The sequence below is a fragment of the Hyperolius riggenbachi genome, chromosome 6 (assembly GCF_040937935.1).
Source record: "Hyperolius riggenbachi isolate aHypRig1 chromosome 6, aHypRig1.pri, whole genome shotgun sequence".
NCBI classification, from domain to species: Eukaryota; Metazoa; Chordata; class Amphibia; order Anura; family Hyperoliidae; genus Hyperolius; species Hyperolius riggenbachi.
In genome coordinates this window covers 100,953,737-100,977,842 of record NC_090651.1, presented here as the reverse complement: position 1 = coordinate 100,977,842, position 24,106 = coordinate 100,953,737, and the positions used below count along the sequence as shown (strand labels likewise).

The 24,106-nt window shown below is 47.6% G+C and overlaps 1 protein-coding gene across 4 annotated transcripts in view; it reads right to left on the bottom strand.

Moving 5' to 3' along the window:
• LOC137521024 (uncharacterized) overlaps positions 1-24,106 on the bottom strand; it is a 177,483-nt gene that overhangs the window by 34,695 nt on the left and 118,682 nt on the right. For 3 of the 4 annotated variants that reach the window (XM_068239737.1, XM_068239736.1, XM_068239738.1), the window contains one exon: positions 14,221-14,265. The exons of the other annotated variant lie outside the window; for it this stretch is intronic. In XM_068239737.1, coding sequence (XP_068095838.1) covers positions 14,221-14,265 — 45 coding nt within the window. The remainder of the gene's footprint in view (positions 1-14,220; positions 14,266-24,106) is intronic. 4 annotated transcript variants of the gene reach the window in all.

Here is a 24,106-nt window from a genome sequence, read left to right as displayed (position 1 = left end):
AACACCTTGACAACTCCCACTTTCTCAGAAAGTGCATCAGTCTCTCTTTGGGCCTCCTGTTTTTTCCGAAGGGCTTTCAACTCCATATGAATTGTTCTTGGGGGCCCTGAGACCCCTTTTTGTTTGGAACAGTCCACATCTACAAGATCCTGAATAATATTCATACCTAGGATAACAGGTGGCTTATGGGTGGCATCTCCTTTCACAATTACAACCCCTCTCTGGCCAAGCTTCAGGCCCCATAATTCTACAGTCATCCAGGTGATACCCACTACAGGTATTGTCAGATCATTAGCAGCTGTTAGGGTCACCCATGGGGCATCAGAGTCAGTCCGTCGACCTGGAAATAGTTTTCGGTAATGTCCCTCATTTATGATGGTCACCTGTGACCCAGTATCAAACAGACATTCTATTTCTTTTCCTTCAAACAGGCCTTTGACTATTGGGGAATTTCCTACCAATTTTGACATTTCTGTGTGTGGAGTCTCTTCTTGATTTCGCCCAGCCATGTGACTCCTCACAGCAGGGCGTGCTAGTTTAATGGCTCCGTACGTTTAGGTTTCCTTTTCTGAGGGCATGCACGGGATAAATGTCCCCTTTTATGACAGTTCCAGCATTCTGGACCCACATCAGAAGTTCGTTCACTGGACTGTGAAGATGAGCTATGATGAATGTACTGGCTTGCCCTTCTCATCTGCGCCACCTCCGCCTGTAACCCACTAACTGTCTCCGCCAGATCACGGACTACCATCTCCAAGGTCTCTGCAGGGGCTGTCGTAGTTGGCACAGTTGTTGTGCTAACTAAAGTCTCATTCACAGGGAAATTCTGATGAGCAACAATATGCCTACTGCTTTCTTCTTCTGCCGAGAGGGCAATAGCATGGGCTAGCAGTGCTGAGAATGTAAGGTCAGGAGATGTATTCATACGTTCACGTATTTTTCCCTTTACTCTCCTGTTACAGAGTCCCTGCATAAATTGCTCCTTTAGCCACAGGTCTGGGGCTGCCCATACTGGTTTTCCTGGCTGCTCTTTTTTATGGATTGCAGCTACAAGATCTTGCAAAGCATTTGCATATTGGGGGATAGTTTCATCCGCACCCTGTACCCGGGTCATAAACTGCTTCTGTAGGCCATGCAGGGATCCCTGGTCCCCAAAGATTTTCTCAAGGTAGGCTACAATCTTATCAACTGTATCTCTTTCTGATTCAGGCAAATGGAATACTGTGCGACGAGCCTCACCTTCAAGGGCACTTAAAGCAACTTCTGGCTGCTGGGCTTCTGGCACAGAATGAGAACGGATAAGCCCATGTAGCCGCTCTGCCCAATCACTGAGATCTTTGGCCAATCCTGTGTATTTTGGCAAATAATGAGCTAATGCTCCAACTGGAAGAATAGCGAATGGAGCCCCGCCCACCGACGGGGGGTTGGGTGCGGACCCGCCTGATAATGTGGAGGAAGATTGATTTTGATCCATGGTCACTACTAGTGTTGGGCGAACATCTAGATGTTCGGGTTCGGGCCGAACAGGCCGAACATGGCCGCGATGTTCGGGTGTTCGACCCGAACTCCGAACATAATGGAAGTCAATGGGGACCCGAACTTTTGTGCTTTGTAAAGCCTCCTTACATGCTACATACCCCAAATTTACAGGGTATGTGCACCTTGGGAGTGGGTACAAGAGGAAATTTTTTTTTAGCAAAAAGAGCTTATAGTTTTTGAGAAAATCGATTTTAAAGTTTCAAAGGGAAAACTGTCTTTTAAATGCGGGAAATGTCTGTTTTCTTTGCACAGGTAACATGCTTTTTGTCGGCATGCAGTCATAAATGTAATACATATAAGAGGTTCCAGGAAAAGGGACCGGTAACGCTAACCCAGCAGCAGCACACGTGATGGAACAGGAGGAGGGTGGCGCAGGAGGAGAAGGCCACGCTTTGAGACACAACAACCCAGGCCTTGCATGAGGACAAGAAGCGTGCGGATAGCAATTTGCATTTTGTCGCCATGCAGTCATAAATGTAATACAGATGAGAGGTTCAATAAACAGGGACCGGAAACGCTAACCCATCACAGATGTTCATTGTTCATGTTACTTGGTTGGGGTCCGGGAGTGTTGCGTAGTCGTTTCCAATCCAGGATTGATTCATTTTAATTTGAGTCAGACGGTCTGCATTTTCTGTGGAGAGGCGGATACGCCGCCGATCTGTGACGATGCCTCCGGCAGCACTGAAACAGCGTTCCGACATAACGCTGGCTGCCGGGCAAGCCAGCACCTCTATTGCGTACATTGCCAGTTTGTGCCAGGTGTCTAGCTTCGATACCCAATAGTTGAAGGGTGCAGATGGATTGTTCAACACAGCTACGCCATCTGACATGTAGTCCTTGACCATCTTCTCCAGGCGATCGGTGTTGGAGGTGGATCTGCACGCTTGCTGTTCTGTGTGCTGCTGCATGGGTGTCCGAAAATTTTCCCACTCCAAGGACACTGCCGATACCATTCCCTTTTGGGCACTAGCTGCGGCTTGTGTTGTTTGCTGCCCTCCTGGTCGTCCTGGGTTTGCGGAAGTCAGTCTGTCGGCGTACAACTGGCTAGAGGAGGGGGAGGATGTCAATCTCCTCTCTAAAGTCTCCACAAGGGCCTGCTGGTATTCTTCCATTTTGACCTGTCTGGCTCTTTCTTCAAGCAGTTTTGGAACATTGTGTTTGTACCGTGGATCCAGAAGGGTATAAACCCAGTAATTGGTGTTGTCCAGAATGCGCACAATGCGTGGGTCGCGTTCAATGCAGTCCTAGGCCGAAGAGGTCATAGCCTAGGGTCACAAAACCTGTTTATTTGGGCAATTTCAATGGTGGCGAGTCTGACGTACATAAATCGCAGCAATGGCCGTTAGCAACGTCTGAATCTCACGAAATGTCTCATGCAGGTAGAAGACATATTGTTAGACTTGGGCTCCAAAGATGGGTTCCCTACATCTCTGCAAACCAGAGTTACAGGGCTCCAAATTTGGTAAAATCCCCTATAGGCTTTCATTGGGCCTCCTATTTACAGTTCTAAAATCTCACATCTTTTCAAAGGGCAATTACTCAGCAGTACCAAATTTTCTAGCATTGTAGGGACCCTTAGGGGGAACATGACTGGTGAGTTTCGGGCCCCTAGGCCAAAGAGGTCATAGCCTAGGGTCACAAAAACCTGTTTATTTGGGCTATTTCAATGGTAGTGATGGTGACGTACATAAATCGCAGCAATGGCCGTTAGCAAAGTCTGAATCTCACGAAATGTCTCATGCAGGTAGAAGACATATTGTTAGACTTGGATTCCAAAGATGGAGTCCCTACATCTCTGCAAACCAGAGTTACAGGGGTCCAAAATTGGTAAAATCCCTTATAGGATTTCATTGGGCCTCCCTATTTCACTTTCCAAAATCTCACATCTTTTCAAAGGGCAATGGCTCAGCAGTACCAAATTTTCTAGCATTGTAGGGACCCTTAGGGGGAACATGACTGGTGAGTTTCGGGCCCCTAGGCCGAAGAGGTCATAGCCTAGGGTCACAAAAACCTGTTTATTTGGGCTATTTCAATGGTAGTGATGGTGGCGTACATAAATCTCAGCCATGGCCGTTAGCAACGTCTGAATCTCACGAAATGTCTCATGCAGGTAGAAGACATATTTTTAGACTTGGATTCCAAAGATGGGGTCCCTACATCTCTGCAAACCAGAGTTACAGGGGTCCAAAATTGGTAAAATCCCCAGAGGCGTAGCTAGGGTTTTCAGCGCCCGGGGACAAAGACTATTAATGCACCCCCGCGCCGCGCCAAAAAGGGGCGTGGTCACATAATAAATGTGGGCGTGGTTATGGGTGGAGCCAAATGTATATGGAGGTTAGCAGGCTCACGCTCACCCACCCTCCCTCAGTATGTACCTTCCAGCATGTTCCAAGACAAATTCAGCAATCATGAGCCCCCCCCATCAAGACAAATTCAGCAATCATGAGACCCCCAACATAACCAACTCAGCAATCATGAGGCCCCCAACAAGACAAATTCAGCAATCATGAGGCCCCCAACAAGACAAATTCAGCGATCTTGAGGCCCCCAACAAATCATGAGGCCCCCAACAAGACAAATTCAGTAACCATGAGGCCCCCAACAAGACAAATTCAGCAGTCATGAGTCACATAAATAGACAGCATTTCACATAAATAGGTAGAATGCCCCCTTAATATGGTAGACACCTCTCACCTGGCAGCAGTTCTCCAAAATACACTCAATCTGACGTGGTTCCCCAAAAATAGGTAGCCCCAGGTCTATAGTTGTCCCCAGAATAGGTGGCCAGCAGTATAGATGTCCCCAGAATAGGTGGCCAGCGGTATAGATGTCCCCAGAATAGGTGGCCAGCGGTATAGATGTCCCCAGAACAGGTAGCCAGGGGTAGAGATGTCCACAGAACAGGTAGCCAGGGGTATATGTGCCCAGTATATGTAGGCAGGGATATGTGTGCCCAGTATATGTAGCCAGAGGTATATGTGCCCAGTATATGTAGCCAGGGGTATATATGCCCAGTATAAGTAGCCAGGAGAATAATATGTGCCCAGTATATATAGTCAGGCGTATATGTGCCCAGTATATGTAGCCAGGGGTATATATGCCCAGTCCATGTAGCCAGGGGGTATATATGCCCAGTATATGTAGCCAGGGGGTATATATGCCCAGTATATGTAGCCAGGGGGTATATATGCCCAGTATATGTAGCCAGGGGGTATATATGCCCAGTATATGTAGCCAGGGGTATATATGCCCAGAGTAGGTAGCCAGGGGTATATATGCCCAGTATATGTAGCCAGGGGGTATATATGCCCAGTCCATGTAGCCAGGGGGTATATATGCCCAGTATATGTAGCCAGGGGGTATATATGCCCAGTAGATGTAGCCAGGGGTATATATGCCCAGTAGATGTAGCCAGGGGGTATATATGCCCAGTAGATGTAGCCAGGGGTATATATGCCCAGTAGATGTAGCCAGGGGTATATATGCCCAGTATATGTAGCCAGGGGTATATATGCCCAGTAGATGTAGCCAGGGGTATATATGCCCAGTAGATGTAGCCAGGGGTATATATGCCCAGTAGATGTAGCCAGGGGTATATATGCCCAGTAGATGTAGCCAGGGGTATATATGCCCAGTAGATGTAGCCAGGGGTATATATGCCCAGTAGATGTAGCCAGGGGTATATATGCCCAGTATATGTAGCCAGGGGGTATATATGCCCCGTATATGTAGCCAGGGGGTATATATGCCCAGTATATGTAGCCAGGGGTATATATGCCCAAAGTAGGTAGCCAGGGGTATATATGCCCAGTATATGTATCCAGGGGGTATATATGCCCAGTCCATGTAGCCAGGGGGTATATATGCCCAGTATATGTAGCCAGGGGGTATATATGCCCAGTAGATGTAGCCAGGGGTATATATGCCCAGTAGATGTAGCCAGGGGGTATATATGCCCAGTAGATGTAGCCAGGGGTATATATGCCCAGTAGATGTAGCCAGGGGTATATATGCCCAGTATATGTAGCCAGGGGTATATATGCCCAGTAGATGTAGCCAGGGGTATATATGCCCAGTAGATGTAGCCAGGGGTATATGTGCCCAGTAGATGTAGCCAGGGGTATATATGCCCAGTAGATGTAGCCAGGGGTATATATGCCCAGTAGATGTAGCCAGGGGTATATATGCCCAGTAGATGTAGCCAGGGGTATATATGCCCAGCAGATGTAGCCAGGGGTATATATGCCCAGTAGATGTAGCCAGGGGGTATATATGCCCAGTAGATGTAGCCAGGGGTATATATGCCCAGTAGATGTAGCCAGGGGTATATATGCCCAGTAGATGTAGCCAGGGGTATATGTGCCCAGTAGATGTAGCCAGGGGTATTTGTGCCCAGTAGATGTAGCCAGGGGTATTTGTGCCCAGTAGATGTAGCCAGGGGTATATATGCCCAGTAGATGTAGCCAGGGGTATATATGCCCAGTAGATGTAGCCAGGGGTATATATGCCCAGTAGATGTAGCCAGGGGTATATATGCCCAGTAGATGTAGCCAGGGGTATATATGCCCCGTATATGTAGCCAGGGGGTATATATGCCCAGTATATGTAGCCAGGGGTATATATGCCCAGAGTAGGTAGCCAGGGGTATATATGCCCAGTATATGTAGCCAGGGGGTATATATGCCCAGTCCATGTAGCCAGGGGGTATATATGCCCAGTATATGTAGCCAGGGGGTATATATGCCCAGTAGATGTAGCCAGGGGTATATATGCCCAGTAGATGTAGCCAGGGGGTATATATGCCCAGTAGATGTAGCCAGGGGTATATATGCCCAGTAGATGTAGCCAGGGGTATATATGCCCAGTAGATGTAGCCAGGGGTATATATGCCCAGTAGATGTAGCCAGGGGTATATATGCCCAGTAGATGTAGCCAGGGGTATATATGCCCAGTAGATGTAGCCAGGGGTATATATGCCCAGTAGATGTAGCCAGGGGTATATATGCCCAGTAGATGTAGCCAGGGGTATATATGCCCAGTAGATGTAGCCAGGGGTATATATGCCTAGTAGATGTAGCCAGGGGTATATATGCCCAGTAGATGTAGCCAGGGGGTATATATGCCCAGTAGATGTAGCCAGGGGTATATATGCCCAGTAGATGTAGCCAGGGGTATATATGCCCAGTAGATGTAGCCAGGGGTATATGTGCCCAGTAGATGTAGCCAGGGGTATTTGTGCCCAGTAGATGTAGCCAGGGGTATTTGTGCCCAGTAGATGTAGCCAGGGGTATATATGCCCAGTAGATGTAGCCAGGGGTATATATGCCCAGTAGATGTAGCCAGGGGGTATATATGCCCAGTAGATGTAGCCAGGGGTATATATGCCCAGAGTAGGTAGCCAGGTGCCCCCCTCCCTGCCTCCCCAGCAGGAGGGGAGCAGCGCAGAGAAGAGGGAGAGCTGCTCTCTCTCCCTCGCTGTCCCCTCCATTAATGTCCGGGTGCTGGCAGCGGCGGGCGGAACTTACCTCCGTCTCGTCGCAGCACGGATGGATCTGCCGCTACTCTGGTCTAGTCCAGACCAGAGCAGCGGCTGCGGGATCCGAACTTCCGGCCGGCGCTGGAGCGAGACGGAGGTGAGTCCCGCCCGCTGCGCCAGCACCCGGACAATAACGGAGGGGACAGCGATGGAGGGAGGGAGAGCCCTAAGGTGAGAGAAGGGGGGGAGATGGCCCCCTTCTCCACCGTCCACATAGCTCTCCCTCTTCTCTTCTCTGCGCTGCTCCCCTCCGCAGAAAAAAAAAAAAAATCAGCTCAGCTGGGCGCCCTTAGGGACCCGGCGCCCGGGGGCACTTGACCTACCCCGACCCCCCCTAGCTCCGCGCCTGAAAATCCCCCATAGGATTTCATTGCCTCCCTATTTCACTTTCCAAAATCTTACATCTTTTCAAAGGGCAATGGCTCAGCAGTACCAAATTTTCTAGCATTGTAGGGACCCTTAGGGGAAACATGACTGGTGAGTTTTGGGCCCCTAGGCCGAAGAGGTCATAGCCTAGGGTCACAAAAACCTGTTTATTTGGGCTATTTCAATGGTAGTGATGGTGGCGTACATAAATCTCAGCCATGGCCGTTAGCAACGTCTGAATCTCACGAAATGTCTCATGCAGGTAGAAGACATATTGTTAGACTTGGATTCCAAAGATGGGGTCCCTACATCTCTGCAAACCAGAGTTACAGGGGTCCAAAATTGGTAAAATCCCCCATAGGCTTTCATTGGGCCTCCTATTTACCGTTCCAAAATCTCACACCATTTCAAAGGGCAATGGCTCAGCAGTGGCAAAACTCACCAGTCATGATCCCCCTAAGGGTCCCTACAATGCTAGAAAATTATCTAACAATATGTCTTCTACCTGCATGAGACATTTCGTGAGATTCAGACGTTGCTAACGGCCATTGCTGCGATTTATGTACGTCAGACTCGCCACCATTGAAATTGCCCAAATAAACAGGTTTTGTGACCCTAGGCTATGACCTCTTCGGCCTAGGACTGCATTGAACGCGACCCACGCATTGTGCGCATTCTGGACAACACCAATTACTGGGTTTATACCCTTCTGGATCCACGGTACAAACACAATGTTCCAAAACTGCTTGAAGAAAGAGCCAGACAGGTCAAAATGGAAGAATACCAGCAGGCCCTTGTGGAGACTTTAGAGAGGAGATTGACATCCTCCCCCTCCTCTAGCCAGTTGTACGCCGACAGACTGACTTCCGCAAACCCAGGACGACCAGGAGGGCAGCAAACAACACAAGCCGCAGCTAGTGCCCAAAAGGGAATGGTATCGGCAGTGTCCTTGGAGTGGGAAAATTTTCTGACACCCATGCAGCAGCACACAGAACAGCAAGCGTGCAGATCCACCTCCAACACCGATCGCCTGGAGAAGATGGTCAAGGACTACATGTCAGATGGCGTAGCTGTGTTGAACAATCCATCTGCACCCTTCAACTATTGTGTATCGAAGCTAGACACCTGGCACAAACTGGCAATGTACGCAATAGAGGTGCTGGCTTGCCCGGCAGCCAGCGTTATGTCGGAACGCTGTTTCAGTGCTGCCGGAGGCATCGTCACAGATCGGCGGTGTATCCGCCTCTCCACAGAAAATGCAGACCGTCTGACTCAAATTAAAATGAATCAATCCTGGATTGGAAACGACTACGCAACACTCCCGGACCCCAACCAAGTAACATGAACAATGAACATCTGTGATGGGTTAGCGTTTCCGGTCCCTGTTTATTGAACCTCTCATCTGTATTACATTTATGACTGCATGGCGACAAAATGCAAATTGCTATCCGCACGCTTCTTGTCCTCATGCAAGGCCTGGGTTGTTGTGTCTCAAAGCGTGGCCTTCTCCTCCTGCGCCACCCTCCTCCTGTTCCATCACGTGTGCTGCTGCTGGGTTAGCGTTACCGGTCCCTTTTCCTGGAACCTCTTATATGTATTACATTTATGATTGCATGCCGACAAAAAGCATGTTACCTGTGCAAAGAAAACAGACATTTCCCGCATTTAAAAGACAGTTTTCCCTTTGAAACTTTAAAATCGATTTTCTCAAAAACTATAAGCTCTTTTTGCTAAAAAAATTTTTCCTCTTGTACCCACTCCCAAGGTGCACATACCCTGTAAATTTGGGGTATGTAGCATATAAGGAGGCTTTACAAAGCACGAAAGTTCGGGTCCCCATTGACTTCCATTATGTTCGGAGTTCGGCCATGTTCGGCCCGAACCCGAACATCTAGATGTTCGCCCAACACTACACGTGACCCGTTCGGCCAATCACAGCGCTAGCCGAACGTTCGGGTAACGTTCGGCCATGCGCTCTTAGTTCGGCCATATGGCCGAACTGTTTGGCCGAACACCATCAGGTGTTCGGCCGAACATCACCCGAACAGGGTGATGTTCTGCAGAACCCGAACAGTGGCGAACACTGTTCGCCCAACACTAGTCACTACCCTGCTCAGCAGCGCCAAAAATGTAACAGCAGGTGTGTGTAGTGGAACCAAAGGATCACAAGCAGTTGAAAGTTAAACAAATCTTATTTTAGTAAGGATTCTTAGCAGTGGAAATCACAAACGTATAACTGCAACACATCAGATATATGCAACTGAAATGAAGCACTGTGCATAGGGTTGTGTTATCACAGAACACAGTCCAGTAGGACAACAAGTCCCAGCATGTCTGGCAGTAGTAAGCAAAGGTAAATGCACATATAACTTCAATAGACAGTTCTGTAAACTGGTGTAACAGAATTTAGTGGATTCAGTTTCTGGTACTTGCGCTTTCCAAGATTTCTGCATCAAAGTCCTCCTGAGCAGTTCAGCTTCTGCAGGCTGGTCTCATCTCACTCAGCAGACTGTATCAGGCCTCAGAAGTTTCTAGAAGACCAGGCCTCACACCACCCCACTGTGTCCACAGTGCTCTGAACTTCTCTCTGGATGGTTTTCCTGGTAGAGCAGAGGTCTTACACTCCAATGCTTGCTGTTTCGCTCTGAAGCCGCCAGCACGCTTCCAAACTGGGTACTGCTCCAAGATGGGTAGTGAGTAACTTGCCTCTGCTCCTCTCACTCCATCCACCCGAGCTGTACTGAGCCCAGAGTATAGGGCAGAAGAGCCCTTTGTAGATTCCTGGGAGGGGCTTCCTGTGGCTGGGCATGTTAAAGGGGTGATGCCTTTTGCTCTTAAAGCAGCATTACTCTGACCTGTTTGAGTGGACCCATGGTAGTCTAAATACTCTGGCAGAGTCACCCTGTTACAGTGACACCAGACTGAGCAGGACAGAGCACGAAAGTAGCAAAGGCACAGCAAACAACAATAAAAGATAAGAAAAATAATAAACACTAGCTAAACACGAACACCGCATTTATTCGCAACAGCGAACGCGTTTACAGCGCGGTCTCCGCACGAAAAGCGCAACGGAGACAAGCACGCCACCCTAACTAGCCTCAAGTAACACAAATAAGCACAAACAGACAACACAGACAAATGAGGTAGCCAGTAGCAACCGCTGCTCCAGCTTACACTCCAGGAACTCAGATCAGAAGGATCCACAGCCGCTACCGCTAGAGGCTAGTGCGATTCAAACAAGACAGAGCGATTCGCTATCAACCGCCGCTGGCGACAGCGCAATCACGACAGACAAGACAGGACAGAATAGGCAGTACAAATATACACAAACTGACTGATCTAACTAGGAATGCAAGGAGCGCTCCCCAAGAATTAACTATACTAAGATAGCAGTGGCTGACACTCCAGGTGAATCCAGCAGGAACAAACCTCTATGAGCAGCAAAGGACTCTGGGATCACATGGTATTTATACTGCAAGCCTTCCAAGGAGGCAGCTAGGCCATTTGCATGACAAGTGTATGCAAATTGCTCAGCAGCAGAACAGGTCAGATATTTGCAAAGCACAGGCAGGTCTCTTTTCTAGAGACCTACAGCCCTCAGACTTAAGGAATGGACAAACAGCTGTCTGCCCGTGCAGACCGCTGAGCAGATCGTTACAGTACCTCAGTATAGATAGTCAGGAATAGGTACCTTAGTATAGATAGTCAGGAATAGGTACCTCAGTATAGATAGTCAGGAATAGGTACCTCAGTATAGATAGTCAGGAATAGGTACCTCAGTATAGATAGCCGGGATATACAGTATGTCTGAGTATAAATAGTCAGGAATAAGTACCTCAGTATACAGTAGATAGCCAGGATTAGATGCATCAATATAGATAGTCAGGAATAGATGCTTCAGTATAGATAGCCAGGATTAGATGCCTCAGTATAAATAGTCAGGAATAGGTACCTCAGTACAGATAGTCAGGATTAGATTCCTTAATATAGCCAGGATAAGATGCCTCAATATAGATAGTCAGGAATAAGTACCTCAGTATAGATAGCCAGGATTAGATGATGCCTCAGTATACTGTAGATAGCAAGGATTAGATGCCTCAGTATAGATGGTCAGGAATAGGTACCTCAGTATAGATAGCCAGGATTAGATGCCTGAGTATAGATAGTTAGGACCAGGCCCGCCATCAGGGGGGGACATCCGTGACTCCCGTCACGGGCCCGGGCCTGCAGGGGGGCCCCATCCCCGCCGCGGCCCTAGCGGGTGCCGCCCGACCGCCGCTCAACCTCCCCTGGCCGCTGCTCCCTCCCTCCATCCCTCTAGCCGCCGCCGCCGCGTCAGACCCCGATCAGGCGGCGACAATAGTGCGGGCGCTAGGACCCAGCGCCCGTACTGACATCACATCACTTCCGCATATAGAGCGGGTGCGTCCAGCGCCCGCTCTTACTGGTCGGGTCGCCGCTGATCTTGAGGTCTGATGCTGCTGGCAAGGTAGGGGAAGCAGCGGCGGCGGCTGGGGGGGGGGGCTCCCTGTCACTCACTCACTAGCTAAAGGGCCTCCCTGTCACTCACTCACTAGCTAAAGGGCCTCCCTGTCACTCACTCACTAGCTAAAGGGCCTCCCTGTCACTCACTCACTAGCTAAAGGGGCTCCCTGTCACCCACTCATTAGCTAAAGGGGCTCCCTGTCACACTCACTCACTCCCTAAAGGGCCTCCCTGTCACTCACTCACTAGCTAAAGGGGCTCCCTGTCAATCACTCACTAGCTAAAGGAGCTCCCTGACACTCACTCACTCCCTAAAGGGGCTCCCTGTCACTCACTCACTCCCTAAAGGGGCTCCCTGTCACTCACTCACTCCCTAAAGGGGCTCCCTGTCACTCACTCACTAGCTAAAGGGGCTCCCTGTCACTCACTCACTCCCTATAGGGCCTCCCTGTCACTCACTCACTAGCTAAAGGGGCTCCCTGTCACTCACTCACTCACTCACTCACTCACTCCCTAAAGGGCCTCCCTGTCACTCACTCACTAGCTAAAGGGCCTCCCTGTCACTCACTCACTAGCTAAAGGGCCTCCCTGTCACTCACTCACTAGCTAAAGGGGCTCCCTGTCACACTCACTCACTCACTCCCTAAAGGGGCTCCCTGTCACTCACTCACTAGCTAAAGGGGCTCCCTGTCACTCACTCACTAGCTAAAGGGGCTCCCTGTCACTCACTCACTCCCTAAAGGGGCTCCCTGTCACTCACTCACTCCCTAAAGGGGCTCCCTGTCACTCACTCACTCCCTAAAGGGGCTCCCTGTCACTCACTCACTCACTCACTCACTCACTCACTCCCTAAAGGGGCTCCCTGTCACTCACTCACTAGCTAAAAGGGCTCCATGTCACTCACTACCTAACCTGGGGGTCCCTGTCAGAATCCAGGTGAGAGGTGTCTACCATAATAAGGGGGCATTCTGCCTATTTATGTGAAATGCTGTCTATTTATGTGCCTCATGACTGCTGAATTTGTCTTGTTGGGGGCCTAATGATTGAATTTTTACTTGTTGGGGGCCTCATGATTTGTTGGGAGCCTCATTGCCTCAAGATTGCTGAATTTGTCTTGTTGGGGGCCTCATGATTTGTTGGGGACCTCATGATTTGTTGGGGCCTCATGATTGCTGAATTTGTCTTGTTGGGGGTCTCACGATTGCTGAATTTGTCTTGTTGGGGGCCTCATGATTGCTGAATTTGTCTTGTTGGGGGCCTCATGATTGCTGAATTTGTCTTGTTGGGGGCCTCATGATTGCTGAATTTGTCTTGTTGGGGGTCACATGATTGCTAACTGCGAGACTATGGGAAAAGCTGAATCATTACCATATGAGACAATAGCATTAAACCTACTTTTTTAGCTTTTTTAAACAGAAAATAAAACTGGGAGGTTCTAAAAAAATGATAGAGCACTTCCTCCTTCCGGCTTGAAGGAGGAAGTGCTCGATATCGAGGCTTGCAACGCGTCCATTCGGAAACTTGCACCTCGTTGAAACGCTGGGCGGAGAGCGGCGTTCTGGGTAATTAACCCCGCCGCATCTAGCCGCTCAGCTGTGGCAATTAGAGCTAACTTGAATCACGAGTATCCACCGTGGTTATTCGTGATTAATTTGTGGACAGCAAGCCTCCAACTAGCTCTGCCAACATGTAATGGCTACGCACATTTCTCAGTTTGGGGGGGGGGGGGGGGGGGCGGACTGATGATTTGTGAGGGGCCCCAAAATTTCTGATGGCGGCCCTGGTCAGGACTCAGGAATAGGTACCTCGGTATAGATAACCAGGGATAGATGCCTGAGTATAGATAGTCAGGAATAGGTCCCTCAGTATAGATAGCCAGGGATAGATGCCTGAGTATAGATAGTCAGGAGATAGATGCATGATAGTGTGAACAGAGGCCTTAGGGCCCTTTTCCACTAGAGGCGATTGCAATTGCTGAATCGCAAAATCGCAAATCGCTAGGGTTTGGTAAATAACATAGGAATTGCGGTAGGTTATTTCCACTAGCGCAATGTGATTTTTACAAAAGCGCGATCACGGAGCAGAGCAATTTTTGCGACAATTTTGCTATGCAGTGCATTGCATAGCAAAATCGCAATCACAATCGCCAGGAAAAATTAGGACTTTGCTGAATTGCAATCGCTAGCGTTTAGCGCAAACGCTAGCGATTGCTAGTGGAAATAAGTGTTTTTTAGGCACAGGATATCAATGCTGAACTAAAACGAGTGTAAATGTTTTTATGTCAATCTTACCAAGAGGTTGGCAAATGTTTGCAAATCAATCTTTCCCTTTTTAGCCTGTGAAATAAGCAAAACCATTACAACAAGGATTTTCATTTAGCATATGCATTAAGTGTTAGTTTAATCTCTAGCTTAACATTGTGATTTTGAATTCTCTTTCATCCTATTAACCACTTGCCGACCGCCCACAGCCGATGGTGTCAGCGGCGGGCGTGGTTATGCGCCGATTGCGTCATGTGTGACGCGATCAGGCGCTGGCGACAGGCTCCGCCCCCTTGCGCAGTAACCCGCCAGCCATTCGGAAGCGCCGGCGGGTTACTAGCATCCAGATCGCCGAAATACAAGCGTATAATACGCTTTGTAATGTATACAAGCGTATTATAGAGGCTGCCTCCTGCCCTGGTGGTCCCAGTGATCGAGGGACCACCAGGGCAGGCTGCAGCCACGAAGGTAATCACCCAAGCACACTGATCCCCCCCCTTACCTCTGATCGCCCACAGCCCCCCTCAGACCCCCCCCCCTGCCCACCCCTCAGACCCCTGTTTGCACCCAAAATTACACGTTGTGACAAAAAAAAATGAAATCTGCCACGGACTCACTATGCTCCTCTCTGAATACCTTGAAGTATCTACTTTCCAAAATGGGGTCATTTGTGGGGTGTGTTTACTGTCCTGGCATTTTGGGGGGTGCCTAATTGTAAGCACCCCTGTAAAGCCTAAAGGTGCTCATTGGACTTTGGGCCCCTTAGCGCAGTTAGGCTGCAAAAAAGTGCCACACATGTGGTATTGCCGTACTCAGGAGAAGTAGTATAATGTGTTTTGGGGTGTATCTTTACACATACCCATGCTGGGTGGGAGAAATATCTCTGTAAATGACAATTTTTTGATTTTTTTTTACACACAATTGTCCATTTACAAAGATATTTCTCCCACTCAGCATGGGTATGTGTAAAAATACACCACAAAACACATTATACTACTTCTTCTGAGTACGGCGATACCACATATGTGACACTTTTTTGCACCCTAACTGCGCTAAGGGGCCCAAAGTCCAATGAGTACCTTTAGGATTTCACAGGTCATTTTAAGACAATTGGTTTCAAGACTACTCCTCACGGTTTAGGGCCCCTAAAATGCCAGGACAGTATAGGAACCCCACAAATGACCCCATTTTAGAAAGAAGACACCCAAAGGTATTCTGTTAGGTGTATGATGAGTTCATAGAAGATTTTATTTTTTGTCACAACGTGTAATTTTCCGCTAACTTGTGACAAAAAATAAAATCTTCTATGAACTCACCATGCATCTTAGTGAATACTTTAGGATGTCTTCTTTCCAAAATGGGGTCATTTGGGGGGTATTTATACAATCCTGGAATTTTTGCACCTCATGAAACCTGACAGGTGGTCAGAAAAGTCAGAGATGCTTCAAAATGGGAAAATTCACTTTTGGCACCATAGTTTGTAAACGCTATAACTTTTATCCAAACCAATAAATATACACTGAATGTTTTTTTGTTTTTTTTATCAAAGACATGTAGCACAATAAATTTGGACAAAAATGTATATAGAAATTATACTTTATTTAAAAAATGTCAGCACAGAAAGTAAAAAAAAATATTTTTTTTGACAAAATTCATGTCTTTTTTGATGAATATAATAAAAACTAAAGATCACAGCAGCAATCAAATAGCACCAAAAAAAAGCTGTATTAGTGACAAGAAATGGAGGTAAAATTCATTTAGATAGTAGGTTGTATGACCGAGCAATAAACCGTGAAAGCTGCAGTGGTCTGAATGGAGAAAAAGGCTCTGGTCCTTAAAGAGACTCCGTAACAAAAATTGCATCCTGTTTTTTATCATCCTACAAGTTCCAAAAGCTATTCTAATGTGTTCTGGCTTACTGCAGCACTTTGTACTATCACAGTCTCTGTAATAAATCAACTTATCTCTCTCTTGTCAGACTTGTCAGCCTGTGTCTGGAAGGCTGCCAAGTTCTTCAGTGTTGTGGTTCTGCTATGAACTCCCCCTTCCAGGCCCCTCTATGCACACTGCCTGTGTGTTATTTAGATTAGAGCAGCTTCTCTCTTCTCTTTTATCTTTTACAAGCTGGATAAATCGTCCTCTGAGCTGGCTGGGCTTTCACATACTGAAGAATTACAGACAAGGGCAAAGCTGTTTGCAGGAAGAAAAGAGCAGCCTGAAACTTCAGTGCATGAGAACAGGGGGAAAGAAACACACAAATGATCTCTTGAGATTCAAAAGGAAGGCTGTATACAGCCTGCTTGTGTATGAATGTATTTTCTATGTGTGGACATACTGTACATCAACCTACTTCCTGTTTTGGTGGCCATTTTGTTTGTTTATAAACAAACTTTTTAAAACTGTTTTTAACCACTTTTAATGCGGCGGGGAGCGGCGAAATTGTGACAGAGGGTAATAGGAGATGTCCCCTAACGCACTGGTATGTTTACTTTTGTGTGATTTTAACAATACAGATTCTCTTTAAGGGGCGAAAAGACTGTGGTCCTCAAGTGGTTAAATTGTAGACTATTTTTACTTGATGAAGTGGGCTTTGACCAAACAAAACACCTCATGTTAATAAAAGTCATTTACCCTGTCAGCACTTTAAAGTGACTCCGAGCTCATAAAAAAAATGAAAGTTGTACTCACCTGGGGCTTTCTCCAGCCCAGTGCTGGTCGGGAGGTCCCACGACGGCGTCCTAGCTCTTCTCCTTCTCCCCGCTCCGGAATGGCTGACAGGCCGCAGCCCGGGCGACACTCAGCAGAGTGTCGGGCTGCTCCTTCCGCATATGACGCAGATTACGTCACACGCCGGCCGCCTCGCGTCATCACGGCGGCCGGCGTGGCAGTACGGCGCATGCGCGCTTTAATTGTTTAATGTGTAGTACAGCTAAGAAATAAAACATGAGGAGCAGAGACACAAGTCTAATATTGTGTAACGATCGGTGTAACACAGAGAGGGTCTGATTACCGGTGATCCGCAGTATCACCAAGAATGCAGAGTACACCCGACTATTGATGATCTGCAGTATCACCGATAATCAAATATATCTTCCAACCTCTGGACACCTGAGAGATGAGAGTGTCTGGTGCAACAGCAACACCCCGAGGAAAGCACCCGAAAGATAGATGCTAGACAGTAAGAGCTACTGCTATGGATCAGATTCCTTCCACAGGTCTGATGCTCCCCGAGGGGCGGAGCCAGGCCGAGACAGTGGGAAGGACAGAACGTGAGTAACACCAATGGGCAGTGCCACTTACAGATCTGTGAACTATCTCCCAACAGGAGAGACAGTTCTCGAGGTCGGACAGGCCAGGTCGTAAACACACGGACAGATACAGTATAGAGACAGGAGACAGATGCAGAATCCCGGGACTAGCAGAGCCTGGCAACAGAGTATCAGAAAGACAAAGGTACAGAATCAGAGATCAGAAGAATGGTCAGAAAAGCAGAAGGTCATAACAGACAATCAACAATGCCCAAGCTTGAGTGTGAGCTCCAAGATTCTCACACTCCAGGAACTAGACTAGATAATAACAATAATACAGATGGTACAGAATTCCTAGACTAAGGTGTGAGCTCCCTGGCCATCAACACCTTGTACACTGGTCTAGATAATAACACAGATAATAACAGAATTCCCAGGCTAAGGTGTGAGCTCCGTGATCGTCAACACCTACGAAACTGTCTAATAAACACAGATACTGACAAGGTCTGAGTGCTACCACGTAGTGATCGCAACGCCAGACACCAGATGAATGACCAGCACTCCGTATATATACACCAGCGCTCACCAGCGCCTCCCCTAAGTGCTGGACCAATGAAAGTTGCTGAAATTGTCAGCTGACTGGCTTGGTCAGCTGACCCCCTTCTCACTGCCATAAAGGCCCTGCCTCTCTGCGCGCGCGCGTCCTCCTAAACCAGTGTGGACTATCAGTCCCAGCCACACCAGTCATGTGTTGTAATGTTTCTGCTGTGTTGGATGCGGAATCCGCCGCACCGATGTCCGTGCGTGCAGCGTTTTCTCCGCATTCCGCATTACTGAGAGGAGCAGGCCTATGCGTCCAACTTGCCGCATTGGACGCGGAATCCGCCGCCCTGTTGTTTGAGCATGCGGCGGTTTCTCCGTGCTCCGACTGCGCGCCAGCTGCCATGTTGAACGCGGAGTCAGCTGCCTCACTCTGAGTATTAGCGGCAGCTTTTCCGCATTTCCTCACATATTGTTTCCAAAATATAAGGGAAGAAGTTGAGAGCCCAGTATAGTGTAGTATGTACTGTAAATTGGGTATGGAAGGTAAGTATAGGTAGGTGATACTCACAAACAAGGGTTACCGCCCAGATAACCACTATGAAGGCAGGTGAGGAGATTAGACCTGTCCTCACTGAGGATTAAGAAGTCGCTCTCTGTAGATCGTGAAAAAGGCAGAATTCCCCTCCACCAGGGATGGAAACAACTGCAATAGTAGAACAGAGGCGCCAACAGGGTAAAAACAATATTTCTTTAAAATGAATAAATTGAAATAGGTAGTGGTGGACTTACCCCTCCAAAACAGACACAAAAAATTGCCATTTTAGGCAAAAATCAGTTTATTTACATACGCCGAACAAGGTGCAACGTGTTTCGTGGATATATTCCACTTCCTCAGGCAATAAATAGGAGCATATCACCAATGCGGTCTGTAACGTAGCATGGCGCTGTAACGATTGGTGTCAACACGCAGAGAGAATCTGATTATTGGTGATCTGCAGAATCACCAGTAATGCAGATATACACCAGATTATGGATGATCTGCAGAATCACCAATAATCCAGGTATGTCTAACCTCTGGACACCTGAGATATGAGTGTTTGGTGTAACAGTAGCACTTTGAGTGAGAACCACCAGAGGAGCTGGAGGTAAGAAGAAGAAGGGAATTCACCCCAGACTATGGGTGAATCCCTATAGGCTAAAGGCTCCCTAGGAGAGGGGCCTAGGCTTGGTTGCAGGATGCCCTGCTGCTAAAATGAACAGACTTGCCCTAACTGGATGTGAGATCCTAGCTCTCTACACCCTAGTGGCGGGCTAAGGTAATACAAGTACACAGTGCTAGTCTTGGGTGTAAGGTCCGTAGTCACAACACCCTGGAACTAGTCTATCTCATAACATAGAAATGATACAGTATCCTAGACTTGGGTGTGAGGTCCGTAGTCACAACACCCTGGAACTAGTCTATAGCATAACATAGCATTGACACAGTATCCTAGGCTTGGGTGTGAGGTCCGTAGTCACAACACCCTAGAACTAGTCTATAGCATAACATAGCATTGACACAGTATCCTAGGCTTGGGTGTGAGGTCCGTAGTCACAACACCCTGGAACTAGTCTATAGCATAACATAGCATAACATATGAGAATATTCTAGCTCAGTGTGAATTCCCGGGTCCTCCCGGTTCTAACACACTGTAGGATCTGACTGAGGTCTGTGTGCTAACACATAAAGCATTCGCAATGGCAGACAATGTGAGACTGAGGGACGAGTGGTTATATAGTGCAGCGCTGATCAGCGCCGCCCAGTCCCTTGCAGCCAATCCGCATACATCCTGGGATCAGCTGACCAAGGGAGTCAGCTGATCCCTCTCTGCTTCCCATAAAGCTTCTGTCTTTCCACGCACGCGCGTGTATTCCTCAGCCTATGTGCACAGGAAGGCTGTACCACATCAGACACATGTCGCCGCGTGTAAACCGCCGGACTGGACGCGGAAGTAGCCGTCACGCCGTCAGAGCTTACGGCGGCTATTCCGCAATCCTTCACAGGCGCCTCTTGTTTCCAGTACAGGAAGAGTTAAGAAACTCCAGTTGTTATCTACACAAAAGAGGCATTGAGCTCCATGACTTTCAATGTCGCAGAGAGCTCTGTCTTCTAAAGCTTGTTATCTCAAATGTCAGTCACTGTATTTTCTTTTTCCCTGCAGAGGACAGTTCACTAGTTCACTGGCCTGCTCTGTAAAATAATTTAGAATGCTGAGTAGTGTGTAAAATTCAAATATTAGAGAATGATGCAAAGTTATAAAATGCACTATCTAACTGAAAATAAAACTATGAGAGTATTTTCTTTGCTACTAATGTTCTAGTAATTATCCGTACTACACAACCAATTCATTATATCATAATTTTTTTTTCCGCTTCAGTGTCTCTTTAAAGAAAAACATTTTTGTTACAGCTGATACAAATCCTAAAATAAATATTCACTGTTTCTACTTCCTGATTCATGCAAGCAGACATATTGTTTACAGCCTGTGCTTTCAAATGAGCTTATTTGCTATCTCTGCCGCGGCAGTCATGTGACAAAGGGGAGAGATTAAATTACAACTTCTGATTAGACCAAAATGAGGGATAATTAAACTGGCTAAACTCTCTAAATACATACAGGGTGCATTTCTCTATGTTTTCCTTCTGTCCTGTGCAAGAGTTCAGGTCCACTTTAGTGAAGCTCAAAAAGACTATCGCACACACAGTTTAGATCATTTCTTCCAAACTGTTTCTACGACATTGTTTGTTTTGTAAACCAGCATTGTTAGTGTTTGCTGAAGTATTGGCCTAATATGGACATTTCATAATGGGAAAGACAGCTAGCAAATCAAAAACAGTAGTCGTAGTCGTTGTTCCACATGGTTGCATCCGGGTAATCAACACAGGTGCTGGCTAATCCCACAGTTTTACTTTTCTCTTTAAAAGCTTAACCACTTTACCCCCGGCGGTACGAATTTCTCCGTCCCTTTTTTCCCTCCTAAAAAACCAGGGACGGAGAAATCCGTACCTTCCGCGCTCCCGCCGCTGTCCACGCTACCGCCGCTCGTGCGCGCGCACCCGCCACTCGTGCACGCCGCCCGCTTGCCCGGAGATCAATGAACGGGAAAATCCATTCCCGTTCGTTGATCTAAGCCCCCGCAATGATCTGCTGCTTCTTTCAGAAACAGCGCGATCATTGTGAGTCTCCCAGCCTCCTACTGCTTCCTGTAAGCGTCCTTCCGGTCGCTTACAGGTCGCATGTAAACATACTCACTGTGGCCATCTTGTGTCCAAATCGTAAACTACACCCTAATGCATTTTACACATACAAATAAATTGTTTTACATAATAAATTAACTCATTACCTCCCACACTCCCCAATTATTTTTTTTTGTAATTTAAAAAAAAAAAATATATATATACAATAAAAAAAAACACATAAATAGTTACCTTAGGGACTGAACTTTTTAAATATTTATGTCAAGAGGGTATAACACTACGGGCTTGTAATTAGGGATGGACGCAAAACTGAAAAAAATGCACCTTTATTTCCAAATAAAATATTGGGGCCAAACATTGTAATAGGGACATAATTTAAACGGTTTTATAATCGGGAATAAAGGGCAAATAAATTTCATGGGTTTTAATTACAGTAGCATGCATTATTTAAAAACTATAATGGCCGAAAACTGAAAATAATAATTTTTTCCCACATTTTTTCAGATTTTCCCCATTAAAACACATTTAGAATAAAATAATTCTTGGCATAATGTCCCACCTAAAGAAAGCCTAATTGGTGGCGGAAAAAACAAGATATAGTTCATTTCATTGCGATAAGTAATAATAAAGTTATAGACGAATGAATGGACGGAGCGCTGAAAGGTGAAAATTGCTCTGGTGGTCAGGGGGTAAAACCCCTCAGTGGTGAAGTGGTTAAAGGATACCCGAAGTGACATGAGACATTATGAGATAGACATGTGTATGTACATTGCCTAGCACACAAATAACTACGCTGTGTTCCTTTTTTTCTTTCTCTGCCTGAAAGAGTTAAATATCAGGTATGTAAATGGCTGACTCAGTCCTGACTCAGACAGGAAGTGACTACAGTGTGACCCTCACTGATAAGAAATTTCAACTATAAAACACTTTCCTAGCAGAAAATGACTTCTTAGAGCAAGAAAAAGATAAAAAGGGGAGTTTCTTATCTGTGAGGGTAACACTGTAGTCACTTCCTGTCTGAGTCAGGACTGAGTCAGCCACTTACATACCTGATATTTAACTTTTTCAGGCAGAGAAAGAAAAACGGAACACAGCATAGTTATTTGTATGTTAGGCACTGTACATACCCATGTCTATCTCATCATGTCACTTTGGGTATCCTTTAAAAAGTAAGTTTAATGTTTTACCATTTCAGTTGAATGACACAGTCTTTAGCGTTCCAGAGCTGCAGTTTATAAACTCATTTTCATCTATTAGTTGCACTCAAAAGCTTTTCTTTTCCCAGCAGGGGCATAGCAATAGGCATAGCAGCCATAGCATAGGGGGCCCAGGTGGCCCTTAACTACTTTACGACCGCGTCACGCCAATGGGCGTGACCGCGGCGGCAGCCCCAGGACCGCCTTACGCCAATTGGCATCAAGTCCTGGGGCTGCAGTTTCCCAGGGAACGGCCGCGCGCATGTGCGATCGGAGTTCCGGAGTTCCGTGAATAGCCTGCTAGCCGCCGATAGCGGCTAGCAGGCTGCTTGTAAACGAAAGGGGAAAGAAATCCCGTTTGTTTACATGTGTACATCGCTGCCGGGGGCCGCAGCGATGTACAAGATCGGCGCTTCCTGGCCTCTGATTGGCCTGGGAGCGCCGTCCTCTCATAGGCTGATGCCTATGAGAGGCGGAACAGGACGGATCTCCGTCCTGTTCCTATTCAGTCACCGGAGGGGAGGGAGGAGGGAGCGAGAGCCTCGTAGAGGCTACAGAAAAAGAAAAAAAAAGCCCAAGCTGGGCTGTGCAGGAGGCTGAAAAGCCTGCACAGCCCAGCACAACATAAAACGGCCTGGTCGTTAGGGGGGGGGGGGGGGGGTTACCACTGCGGTCGTCAAGTGGTTAAAATATTCACCATTAAATTTCATGTGTTTCTCTAACCTCTTGCTTTGTCTCAGTGCCTATGAACTATGTGCAGTGTTAATTACATAATAATGTAAACTAGCCAACCCGCGTCGTAGCATACGCCGCATCTATGTATCTAATAGAGTACGTGCCTCAACCTTGATGCAAGAAGAAGTAGGCTTTCCATGAGAAAATGTATGCGTGCTCAAACACCAAGTTTAACCCTAGCAAGTCTGGCTTTGCAAATCCGGCCTAATTGGCTATTCATGAGGCAATGCTCATGCAAATATGCATTTGCTTTCGCATGCCAAACTATGCAGGGTCAAAAAACCAATACTGCAAAGTGCTCTCTTGCTGCCTGGGAACCACAGCGGCACCCCGGAGTGGGAGGCTGGGTGGCGCAGCCGCCCCCCCGCCCCCCAAGCGTGGCCAGCGCTGGGGAGAGCCGTCCGCGCCCACCTCCTAATATTAAAAACAGCCACTTACCTTAACGTCCATTGGGTTCTGCTACATGCGCATTAATTTTCTCATGGAAAGCATTTTGTGCAGTTTGTATCCTTTGGAGGCAGGTGGTGGATGGCTTGCTCCGGTGGTGTGAACCCTGGAGTGAGTGCGCCTGTCCTCCCCCCCCCCCCCCTCTGGAGTGCTGTATGTGAGCCAGCCCTGAGCTCTAAAGCTCGGGGTGACCCATGCTTCTCTCCTTTCTCATGTGGTGCCCTCAAATTAATGCGCATGTAGCAGAACGCAATGGACGTTAAGGTAAGTGCCTGTTTTTAATATTGGGAGGTGGGTGCAGACGGCTCTCCCCGGCGCTGGCCACACTTGGGGGGGGTCGTCCACGCCACCTAGCCGCCCCCTCCGGGGTGCCGCTGTGGTTTCCAGGCAGTGAGAGAGCCTGGGACCCTGCGGTCCCCTCAGTTGTATAAAAAGGGGGCATTGGGAATCCTCCCCGTGGCGCTCCTGGAGGCCTGGAGCACACCAAAAACTGCTAGCAGATCCGCAAAA